At 59.6% G+C, this 12,095-nt stretch overlaps 1 protein-coding gene across 1 annotated transcript; it reads left to right on the plus strand.

Moving 5' to 3' along the window:
* The first annotated feature begins 2,741 nt into the window (after positions 1-2,741).
* Positions 2,742-12,095, plus strand: STMN3 (stathmin 3). The gene is made up of 5 exons (XM_053890005.1): positions 2,742-2,899; positions 8,918-9,013; positions 9,289-9,464; positions 10,734-10,925; positions 11,712-12,095. Exons 1-5 carry the CDS (start codon positions 2,881-2,883, stop codon positions 11,769-11,771), a joined length of 543 nt encoding a protein of 180 aa, XP_053745980.1. The 5' UTR covers positions 2,742-2,880; the 3' UTR covers positions 11,772-12,095.

The raw sequence follows: 12,095 nt of genomic DNA on the forward strand, positions 1-12,095 counted from the left end.
CGCGGGGCGCAGGCCACGAGAACAGGAAAACTACCGGCCCCAGAAGGCCGCGCGGCAGAATGGCCGACGCGCGGGCGCAAAGTGGCGCGGGGCCTGCCGGGAGCTGCAGTTTCGGGAGGCGCCGCTCGGGTAAAAGTATCTGTTCCAGGGTCTGTGCGACTCACGGCCCAACTTGTGTCCGCGGGGAGCCTTGCACGACCCGGGGTCCCCAGGAATTTACCCCAGTTTACCGAGGCACCGACACCGCGTCTCCTCCGCCGTCAGCCGGTTCGGACTTGGCGGGCTGAGGCGCGCAATCGTCACTGAACGCGCTGCACTTCCGTCCCTAATTCCGGTCCGCTGCGCGTCGCTCCCGCGGAAACAGTTCCGCTGCGGAGGGGTCCGCGCGCTCGGTTCCAGGCCCCACCCTGCCCCCGCCGTCGACCCTGAGCCTGGGGAACGGCACCTCCATCGCCCGCAGGCAGAAACCTAGGGTTCCAGCCGTCTCCTCCCTCGATGCTTTCCCCACAAGAGCCTGCATTCCATTACTCCTCCCTGGGCTGAGCCACCTGGATGGTCCAGACAATTGCACAAACCTTCGGATTGGTTAGCTGTGATCCCTCCTCCCCTTTTCTCCCCAAGGGCTGCTCGGGCCTGGAGACCCTCGGCCGACTTTCTAGCCAATGTCCCCCCGACTGGTGAGGGTGGACCCCCCTGACTCCCCAGCACCTAGCACCGGCTGGCAGTCAGCAGTGGGACCAAGGGGTCTGCACAGCTCTGTAGGCTGTAGGTATTTGTAGATGACCCCAGCCTGTCCCAAAAGGCACCAGCCAGCTGGCAACGCTGACATCAGAGCTTCTCATGGGCTCTGTTTAATGCCTAGATGTGTGAGACATCGTGCTTAGAGAAGCACGTGGACCACTGGCATCCACCCCCCACCCCCGACCTGTCCCACCTGTGAGGGGGTGTGCAGTGTTTGTCTTAGACTCTCAGCTAGAGATTGGAGAAGATGAAGAGACCTGGCCACACACTTGCTGAGTACTCACTCCAAACAGATTTCACTACCATCCACGCAGGCATTGACATGTTTGTCTTCCTAACGGCCTCTGAGATAAGTTCTTTTATTATCCGCACTTCACAAAGAACATGCTAGGTGGTTAGCAGATTGCCCAAAGCCAGCAGCTAGCAAGTCTCAGAGCCAGGAGTCCTCCTCTTCAGGTCCACACACCCCTGTCTTCTAAAAGCAGAGGTGTTGGTGCTTCCAGAAGTCCAAGGAAGGTAGGGCAGGGCCCAGAGACTCGAGCCCCCTGGGCAGGACTGGAGCTGAGGACCCTGAGACCCTGAGTTGATGCATGAGCTGCCTGGTCACAAACCACACATGGGGACTGCCAGGCCTCCTACAAATTATAACCTACAAATTCCGTGTACTGAACTTAGCCACGAAAGATGGGAGGGAATGGACACCAAGGCTGAAGGATGGCCATAGCCTGCCCCGCCCAGCAGGCACAGAGGTCTTGATCAAGTCAACAAATTTGAATTGAGCCTGCTGTTACGGGCTTTGTGAGATACCCATGTGGGTCAGACACTATGTGGAACACAAGACAGATGTTAACACACTCGCTGTGTGTGTATCTCAAGGTGTGTTTTGTATACATGCTTGCTGGGCCTGCTCCAGGCTGACTCTGACCCTTAGGTTTGTTCCTGTCAGTTCCCTTTCTGAGCCTACCTCACCCCTGTGCAGGCTCCTGAGATTCCCCAGTTTTATTCCTGTACTTAGCTGTGTGTGTCTACCTGACCGCTGTGCGGGCTCCTGAGATTTCCCACAGTTTTATTCCTGGACTTAGCTGCTTGTGGAGCAAGCACTTCTCCAGGCCTCGGTGGCTCTGTCCCTAAAATGGGAATGACTCTCCATCTCTCTGACTTCCCAGCCCCAAAGGGAGGAGAGATGGTCACTTCAAGAAAGGACCCACCATCTCTGCCAGGCTCTCCCTTTGGGGTACCGACCAGAACCCTAAGCCCAGAGGAGGAGGGGAGGCATGACCCCCACGCACTCACCAAGGGTGTACCCTCTTCTCCTCCATCATCTGGAGACTGCCATTATTGTTTTATCTTACATTTGAGAAATGGAGGCACAGGAAGTCAGAAACTTGCCCCAGTCACCAAGTTAGTGGGTGTCAGAGCTGGGGTTGGAACGCATCTCTGTCTTCCTTCAAAGCCCTTGTTCTAGGCCTCACCATCCCCATTTGCCCTCTTTTCTGCCTCAGAATCAGCTCATCCTCTGGGATGCTCCTTGGAGGCCTTCCGGACCAATCCCCACCCCCACTGTCTATGACAAACTTTCCCCTCAGCACAGCCCTGGGCACACAGAAGGCACCTCCCAGGCTCAGGTGAAGAGCTCTCCAATCCCCGCCCCCCCCCCCCCCCCCCGCTGTTGGGGTCTGTCCCCTCCTGCCACGCCCACCCTGGGGAACGGGGAATGTCTCCACCATCCCCCCAAGCCTGCACAAAGCCAAAGCCACGTTGGGCAGCAGTGGATCCAAGAGGTAAGCAGTGGGAGGATGGGCATCTGGCTGCAATACTCCACCCTTCGTCCCAGATGGGTCTCTCCCCTCCCATCCTCCCCTGTCTTCACTCCTCTCTCTCTCTGACGGCTGCCCCTGCCACAGCCAGCCAGGGCTCAAGCGCGCTCGCTCTCTCTCTCTCTCTCTCTCCCTCCCTCTCTCGAGCGCGCTCTCTCTCCGTCCCTCTCTCTCTCTCCCTCGCTGCCTCCCTCCCTCTCTGCGCCCGCCTCCCGTCCTCCCTCGCTCTCTCCCCTCCCCAGCACTGCAGCATTTGCCGACTGCAGCTCCAGCCGCCGCCCGCGCCTCCTCGGCCTCCGCAGCCTCCGCCGCCGCCAGCACCATGGCCAGCACCTTGTCCGGTAGGCGCCCGGCACGCGGGCTTCCTGGGGCGGCGGCGGGTCTGAGCTGAGGCCATTGTCTGGCCTCGCCCAAAGCTGGGTCTGTTGGCGGACTCCTGTTTCCACATCTCAGACCCCGCGCTCAGAGCGCGGGGCGCGGCCGGGCCGAACCCGCATGAGCCAGAGTTCAGGCCAACGGGTTGGGACGACCTGGTGCCCCAAGGGCAAGGATTATGGCGCTGGTGCGGCGAGCGTGGGCCGTTGGGCAGGGGCGGCGCCCAAGGGAGCACCCAGGGTGAGAACGTCAGGTTCGGAGGCTCATTGCCCCTTCCGTGTCCGCCGTGTCAGGCCAGGCGTGACTGTGGCAGAGTGGCTCCCGGGCCTGACGCGGGCCGGTGCCCCTGGGTGGACGCGCTGGAGAGGTGCGGACAGCGTCCCCTGAGGCGCCCGGCTCCCGCAGATCCTGGTCGGACCTCGCCTTCGCGAGGCTGGGGACTGGGAGGGTAGGACTCTTTGCGGGAGCCCTAGCTCAGGGCTGGCGGGCCCGGGCCCTCCCTGCGCCAAAGGAGCGCCCTGGGGGCTGGAGGGACGCTGCGGAAGGACTGGGGAGCGAGCGGGGAGCCGCGCCCCCGTCGAGCGTCACCGCCCCCTCCCCTCGCTGCTGCGGGCTTGGGGACCGCTCTCTGCGACAAGGTGCCACCCGTTCTGGTCGAAAAAAGCCACCGCCCTTTGCGCAGCAGGGTTCGCATGGGGGGAGGGGCTGCTGCAGTTTCCAAGCCCTTCCAGCAAGGAGGGGTCTGCCCCTCCCTCCCCGACCGCCCCGCCTCCCAAGCTGCGGATCCACGGTCCCCCCCCCCGCCCCCTCTCCCCCCCCCCCCCACCAAGGCTGCGACCCTCCTCCCTCGGGGCCTTCCAGGAGGGGAGCTCTGGCAGAGAGGTGGACACGGGGCAGTTACTGGACGCAGGAGAGCTGCAGGTGACCCTGGATGTGAGGACGTTGGGCTTGCTGTCCCCAGGAATGCTCTGAGCCCCAAAACCAGCTTCATCTTTGCACTCCATGTGGAAGGACAGCAGGGCAGCACCCCCTCCCCAACCTCCACCCCGTTCCCCACTCCATCCGGAACCACACTCCCAACCCTCCCTTCCCTCCCCTCCATCCCGGAGACGGGCACCCTAGCTAACCTTATTCTCTAGAGAGTGAACACAGCTTTAGCAGAGCTCCACCCACTCACATGTGCCCAGCCCTGCCCAGCCTCTTAGGCCTCCTGGGCTCCAGGCCCCAGGTGACTTCTGCACTTGTCCAGGAGGGGAACATGTGTGTCACTGACCACACCCCTCCTGCACTGGGTCCGTCCATCTGGTCTTCATCCGCCCCCTGCTCTCTCTTGTTGACATCCTTAGAGATATTGGGATCCGCTCTGGGCAGAATGAGACCTCCCCCTCCAGGAACTGAGGGCAGTCTGTCCTTCTCATGGCCAGAGTGTTACCCCGGTCCTACACTGAGGTGGGGCTTCAGGCTTCAGGCCCTTGCTCAGGATCTGTGCCTGAGTGGGAGACAGAGCAACCACTCGTGGGCGATGCTCTCAGCCTTTTCTCTCACTCACCCCCTTCAGTAAGAACCCCCTTTAGTAAAAGCCCTCAGTAGGCCTCATTCCTGCCATCTGTCTGACAGATAAGCAGGTAGATTAGGTGGTGAAGGGAAATAGCCAAAACGGCACCACTGATGCCTCTCAGAGGTCGGCCCGACACTGACCTCACAGCCCCGATACCAGCAGTGCCTTGTTGGGGCCCTGCTGACCCACGCTTAGCCCCAGGATTTTTCTGGGTGCCCAAGTTACCTTTTCACCATCCGTTTTGTCCAGCACAGCCACTGCCTCATGGATGTGCTGCATGCCAGCTGGAGAACGTCCCCTGGCCAGAGTCACATGGGGCTGGGCCTTTCCTGTTTCACCATTGGTGCTGCCCTAGGTAGAGCACAGCCCACACGTGTACCTACCTGTGCTCATCTTCATAAAAGTTTGATAGGAGTTTGGCCCAGGAGTGGCTATGGGAGCGCACCAGTAATTGTGACCAAAATCAGTTTAAGTGAACCCCAGCTATGGCTTCTCTGTTAAGAGACCTCTCTGATTGGAGCTGATCTCCCAGGCCTCAGTGGCCTGTCTGTCCCAGCTTGCTGGTGGGCTTCATTTGGCCTTGGTGACTAGAGTCATTGTCTGCTATGATCTCATAGTCACTACAAGATTGACCTTAGCTTTCTCTTCCTCTGTTGACCGAAAAGCTGAGTGCCTGCTGATGGGCTATATTGTTGAGACTCACCTGGGGACAGGTGGCCCTCCCTACCCTCCCCTCCATCCCGGAGATGGGCACCCTAGCTAACCTTATTCTCTAGAGAGTGAACATAGCTTTAGCAGACAGGTGGCCATCTCTTGATGTCCTTCCCAGATGCTCAGCTCTTCACACACTTTTGTAGACTCCTGCTCATATCTGTCTCCTTATGCAACTCTGTTGAGCTGGGAGGCCTTGCACATGCTACCTAAACTCTCAGGGCTGCATGTGGATGGGGATGGCAGTGACAGCACCTCCCCTGGGCTTGTTCTGAGAGACAGCAAGATATTGCAGGAACAGTGCTCGGCCTGCTGCCTGACAAGAGGTGCGTGCCCAGTCTGTGCTGGGCAGTGTGACTGTTGCAGCCACATTTTGCAGAGTTTCCTGCTCAGAGAAAGGTGAATTCTGCTGGCAATTCCTGCCATGCTGGGCTCCCAGCACATTGCATATGACTCTGGCTAGTGAGAGGGGCAGCCTGGATGGCAATGAGTTTCATCTGTGAAGAAGCAATTAGCAGCCTCCAGGACCCTTCTAGGGGTGAGCAGGCATCTGTGGGCCCCCTGCCCTCCCAGTTCTGACTAGACACCACCTATCACCATCACCATGAGGCTCCAAGCAGAAAAGTACAGTCAGAGGCTGGGACTCATGACCAGGCTCCCATCCTGGCATGCTGTGTGACTCTGGCTGGGCCCCTTGCTTTCTGAGTCTCTTTTTTCCCCTCAGTAGAAATGAGCCTGACAAGCGTATCTACCTGGGCTGGCTGGTCTTGAGGGTCATGCGCATGGATGTCACGCGCCCACCTTATGAGTGGTGTCATTATTGTTACCATGCCACTGTAGGCTGAGGTGGTGCCTTCTAACTCTTGCTCACCTGGATCTAAGCATCCAAAAGGCCAATGTGCATATTTGCATATTTAACATTTAATACAATGAAGAGGAGGGGGGAGATGAAAGCAATCCAGTTCACAGCAGAGATTTGTTTTTTAATGACTCCTTGAAGTCAGTGATGGGGAAGAGAAGGGTCCTGGTGAGGGGGAGAAAGGGCATGCCTCCAAGCTGTAGAGGTGTTTCCTGACTTGAGCTCTGTGTATGGAGAGGTGCCTAGATGGGTCTGGCCCTCAACCTCTTCCCTCTGCGATGAGACATGGTCTTTAAGCCCTCCAGCTCTGAGGACACAGGTGTAACCTCCTGTGTTCGGAGCCGCTGGGCCCAGCCCTGCTCTCCGGCCCCATGTGTGGGCTTTTCCTGGCTCACTCTCTGCAAATTTGCCAATTTCCTCACTTGCTGTCCAGTCCCCTCCAACTTGTAGCCAAACCACACAGCAAGCCTCACTCCCAAAGCCCCCTTCTGGGGGGTGCCCCTTCCCACTTGGCTACTCAGGGAAGGAAGCTCCCCCTGGGCCATCAGCCTGGGAGAAACCAGCCCAGGGAATCTCCATGACCATCAGACACTGAGCTGCACCCCTATTTACAGCTGTAGGACAGAGTCCCTCACTTTCCAGTTGGCACTGGTCCCCTGGGCTGAGCTGTGACCTCAGAGAGCTCTGACTCAGTCTCAGCCCTACCATCCCTCTCCCCTCTATCCTAACAATGCGGTGCTCACACCTGCCAAACCTCCCCATCCTGCTCCCTGAACTGCCGCCAGCCTCCCTTCATGCTGAGGTGACATTTGTCTGTGAACTTGTTCTTCCTCTGTAATAAATGTGCAGCTCCTTCTCCCAGGAAAACCTCAGCCTCAAGGCAGAGAGGAGCTGGAGCAGCGGCGAGGCCCCAAGCTCCTGCCTGTATGGTAGACCCATTTGCAGGTTTCACATGTGGTGCAGAAGGACTCCCTGGGAGGTAGGGGAAGCACTGTCTCTTGCCAGGGAGGCTGGTGGTGGCAGGGTTAGACTGAGCCCTTTCCTTCCTGGCCTCTCCCAGGACCCAAGTGTGTCCCTTTGACCCAGATACCCTCTTGGTCCCGTCCTGACCTTGCCTCTGAGCACAGGGCTGGTGACTTCCCCAGCCTTTCCAAATGCCCAAATGCCTCCTGGTCTGCTGCTTCTGAAGGGCTGCTTTGCCTGCTCTTACACTCTCTAACTCCCCAGCACATGTATTGTGATGTACCCTCTGCCTTCTTTTTAAAATTAACTTTTCACAGCACAAAAATGCACAAATAGATTCTGCTTGTGAAAAAATAAAATTGGCAACTCAGGCCGAAATTCCCTTGGAAGCCTGCCCCCGTCTGGCCCACTCACCAAGATATGTCTTTGCCCTGCTTCCCCTCCAAGCCCCTTAAAGGCTCTCCCTGCTGCCAGCCCAGGATTCATTGTGCTCCCTTTAAGGTCTCTCGGGCTCTCTCCAGAGGAGTCTGGATCATCAGGACATTTAGATCAAATAACATCATTCTCTGCAGAGAAATGATTGTGAGAAAACCCTGCTCACTGTGAGCTATTCCCTCAGACAAGGGCTGATGATTTCTGTCCTGTTTCCTGTTTCTACACCAGCACTTTCCCCAATTTCACATTAACTCAACTTAAAGACATTGTCTCGTGTGAAATTTGATCAAGAATTTTCTTGTCTACCTCAACACTTGTCCAAATTGGTGTCTGCCCCTGGGAAGAGCCCTGTAGGTAGCTTTTCCTTCACAGAAGCCATGTTCCCTCTCTGGAGCATCTCTCTGGAGACCTGTCCCAGCTTCTCTAGCCAGGGAGGCGGGGGCATGGGTCTCTGAGCCTCCTGGTCTTTGTGACATGCTGGAGTTGTGGAAAGAACACAGACCACCTGAACTGTACTTGAGGAGCTTTGCACAAGTCACCCTCACCCCTTGGGTCCAGTATCATCTCGGTTGAGCAGGGGGACAGTCTTGAACCTGAAGATGGTTAAACACTAGTGAGACACCTGACCAACGTGTCTACTTTGGGGTCTGGCTTGTCACAAATGGACCACAAATAGCTCATTCATTCCCGCTCTGACAGTGGGCTCCTCCATCTTCTGACAGGGCTCATGGCCTCCTTTTCTAGTTGGGCACTGGGGACACTGGCTGTGGGCACTTGCTCTGCAAAGCTAGAGGGCAGGTGTTGGTGCTGAACGGACAGCTCCCTACCCTCTGGCCATAGAAGAACAGAAAGCCTGGGCCTGTTCAGAGCCAGGTTTTGGGGGATGGGGGGGGGGGGCTGCAATGCTGTCAGGGTAAGTGTGGGGGGGTGCATAAGAGGAATTCTGAGGGCTTCACCCAAGTGGACAGCCCAAGAAAGTGCTGCCTGCAGAAGCACCACATCTGATGTGGCGGTTAGTATCTGTGAGAGGGAAAGGGGAGGAAGTAAAGAGGGGGAAGTACAGGGAGGGTGAGTTGGGAAAATACAGTGACAGAGTCATGGAGATGTGGAAAGATACAGACAGAGAGTGACAGAGAGTGAGGGAGACAGAAGGATGAACAGAGACAAACAGAAATGCCAAGAGAGAGAAGAGGAGGGAGGGGAGCACAAGGAGCCTGGAGCAGGGAGAACAATGCAGGACACAGGGAGGGGTGCCAGGGAAAGACCGTCAACTTCTGGGAGGGGTGGGGAGAGGAGGGAAGAGGAGAGGAGAGACGTAGAGAGGCGAGGGAACAGAAAAGAGAGCGAGATAAACAGACTTCCCGAGAGACACAGCATGGGAAGAATGCCAGGAGAGGACGAGGGGGCCGCCAGGAGGTGAGGTCGTGGCGCCCTCTCATGCTGGCCTCATGCCCACAGCCTACAAGGAGAAGATGAAGGAGTTGTCAGTGCTGTCGCTCATCTGCTCCTGTTTCTACTCACAGCCGCACCCCAACACCATCTACCAGTATGGGGGTGAGTGTGCCCCGGGCCACTGACAGGTCCTGCTTGACCAGTGCCTGCCTCCTCCTTACCTTGTTCCCTGGCCCCGTGGCCTCTCCAAACCCCCTCCCCCACACGCTCCCCTAGTTGGCTTCTGGAGAGGGAAGCTCTGATGGGGGCGGTGGTCCTGGGGGCTCAGGCCTGGGAGTCCCACGTGAGCAGCCGTGCTCCCTCCCCCAGCCCTTGACTTGGATGTGTGCTGGGAACAGGCCCCCTCAGCATCCTGAAGTCCCCGTCTGATCTTACAGACATGGAGGTGAAGCAGCTGGACAAGAGGGCCTCTGGCCAGAGCTTCGAGGTCATCCTCAAGTCCCCTTCTGACCTGTCCCCTGAGAGCCCAGTGCTCTCCTCTCCCCCCAAGAGGAAGGACACCTCCCTGGAGGGGCTGCAGAAGCGGCTGGAGGCAGCTGAGGAACGGAGGAAGGTGAGGAGCCCACCCCTGCCTCCAGGTCCTGAGGAAGGTGGCCAGGAGGCCTGGATGGGCACAGACAGAGCCCTCCAGGCACAGGGTACTCCAAGCTGCTGCTTGGCTATTAGCTTGGGGTGGAGAGGGTCTCATGGTTCCCTGGATCGCCTCTGGGGAGATCAGAATGGGACAGGGAGGATAAGGCATCCCCAATGGCAGCCAGCCGGAGACAGATAGGAAGCAGATGCTGTTGGAGGGGATGTCCTTGGCCACAGCCAGGAGGAGTCCTGGGACATGAGGCTAGACTAGCACCTTTCTCCGGGGCAGAGAAGTGAGAACAAAGGGGCTGCCATGTGTCGGGGGCTGCAAGCCCAGACCCGCTGGGAGCTCAGGGGGCCCCAGCCTCCCTCCCCACCCCTCCCCCTCACACCAGCCCCATGGAGACTGAAACACACACAACAGGGGTACCCTCAGGAGTGCAGTGCTGAGGGCTGCCCCTTGGGCAGGGGCAGTGGCTCTGGATCCCTTGTAGCACGTCCCAGTGAAACCTGGGGACCCAAGCCTCCTAGGGTTAGCTAGTAGTGACTGGCACGTGGGTGGGCCCAGAAGGAAGGAAGTGTGGGTGATCATCCTTGGGTCTCTGACCCTCACCAAGCAGCCCCTCCCCCAAATAAGGACAGACAGTGTAGAGCCAGGAGTCCCGGGCTCCTTGCCCCAACCAGTCCCTTCTCCCCAGCCCTGGGGGCCCGTGCACAGCTCTCCGCACCTTAGGGAATTCAGAACCTGGTGCGCATCACGCACCTACTTTTTAGAGGAGACGGTGAAGGCTCAGTGACAGCCCTTAAGCTTTGAACTTGCTCTGCTCCTCCAACATTCCCTGAGTGCATCAGGACCTCTGGAGGCGGCAGCGAGCGGGACAGAGCCTCTCTTACTGCGTGGGCGCACTCAGCCTCGTGGGAGGGGCAGCTCTGGGAGCTGAGGACTCACAGAAAGGGTCAGCAGCTTCCGGTGTGTCTGGGGCCGAGGGTTCTGCGGGCACGCGGACCTTGCGATGCTAAAGCCCAGGAAGTCCCAGGCAAAGCGGGACCAGGTGGACACCCTCGCCGACGGCAGGACAGTGTAGATCCGGGCTCCTGGAGGGAGCGCGTCCAGTGGGCAGCAGGGCAGGGCAATGAGGGCACTGGGCGGGGCGAGACCGCGCGCCGGGGGGGTGGGGGGGGGGCAGGCTGGGGGCGGGGCGGAGCGGGCGGCCACCGCCCACGCGCGCGCCCCCGCCCGTCCGCACAGACGCAGGAGGCGCAGGTGCTAAAGCAGCTGGCCGAGCGGCGCGAGCACGAGCGCGAGGTGCTGCACAAGGCGCTGGAGGAGAACAACAACTTCAGTCGTCTGGCGGAGGAGAAGCTCAACTACAAGATGGAGCTCAGCAAGGAGATCCGCGAGGCGCACCTGGCGGCGCTGCGCGAGCGGCTGCGCGAGAAGGTGCGCGCCGGGGCGGGGCTTGAGCCGGGAACGCGACCGGGACCGGGAGGGGGCGTGCCAAAGCAGGGAGGGGCGGGGCTCCACGTAGGGGGCGGTGCCGGGGCGGGGTGGATCCCGGGCCGCGAGAGGCGGGCTCCGCCTGCATTTATTGGGCGCCTCCCGCAGTGCCACAGCCAAGGCCAATTGTCCAGTCCCGGTGGGACAGGGCCGATAACCGCAATAATAAACGGGTGGTCATTGTTTTGGAAGTGCCCGGAAGGACGCGTATCCCGGGTTTGAACCAGAAGAGGGGAGGGGCCGGGGAAGCACCCACGAGCCCCTTCCTTCGGTTGGCCCCTGCCCCACCGCACCACCAGCGCTCTCGCGCCCCGGCTGCTCCCTGTCCAGCTAGGAGACAGCCCAGAGTGAGGCGAGGCCCTGCCCTGGCCGGAGCCCCCGGGAGTGGCCTCTGCTTCAGACCACAGGGTGGAACCAGGTTGGTGCCAGGGGACACCGTGGAGTCCGCAATCCCAAGGAAGTTACCTGAGTTCCAACTCCCCCTCTGTGGTTTGGGCGCAACCCCAGTCGCACTGAGGGCCAGTCCCCGCACTCGGGCCACACTTTCAGAGGATGACGCGCACCTCCTCCTGCTCTCTGTTGACCCTCAGTCCTGGTCGCTAAGGTGCCCTCGTTGGTCGCTTCTCCCGCACTTGGGAGGGTCCCTGAAAACTGGGTGTGGGGGAGGGGCGGGCCCCCCTCTCGCCCCCCGCGGCGCAGGGCCCCGCCCACCTCCACCTGTCCTCACAGGAGCTGCACGCAGCTGAAGTGCGCAGGAACAAGGAGCAGCGAGAGGAGATGTCCGGCTAAGGGGCTGCGGACCAGAGGCGCCTGGATCCTGAGAGGAGACGTCTACACACGCGGGTTCTGGTTTCGTCTTGTCCCACTTTGTCTAGATGCAACTTTGGTTCCTGCCCCCTCCCCACCCTGCACTCCTAGCTCATGCTTCTCTTTCCGCTCTGAGCTGTCCAGTCCTTGTGGCCTGTCACTCTCCACAGGCTCTCCCTCAAGGAGCCACCAGAACATGGCACAGTCCCTCAGTTCAGGCACCAGGCCGGGCAGTGGCTGGGTCCCCTCTTGGTGGCCCTCTTAGCAGACGTGGTGGCAGCCTCAATAAATCCAGTGGTGGTAGCA

The sequence above is a fragment of the Panthera pardus genome, unplaced genomic scaffold, assembly GCF_024362965.1.
Source record: "Panthera pardus isolate Hobbes unplaced genomic scaffold, ASM2436296v1 HiC_scaffold_25, whole genome shotgun sequence".
Classification (NCBI taxonomy): domain Eukaryota; kingdom Metazoa; phylum Chordata; class Mammalia; order Carnivora; family Felidae; genus Panthera; species Panthera pardus.

Excerpts from the sequence above, each read along its gene's own strand:
- STMN3 (XM_053890005.1), top strand. Across the intron at positions 9,465-10,733 it reads CAGCTGAGGAACGGAGGAAG|ACGCAGGAGGCGCAGGTGCT; the intron begins GTGAGGAGCCCA and ends CCGTCCGCACAG. Across the intron at positions 10,926-11,711 it reads GCGAGCGGCTGCGCGAGAAG|GAGCTGCACGCAGCTGAAGT; the intron begins GTGCGCGCCGGG and ends CTGTCCTCACAG.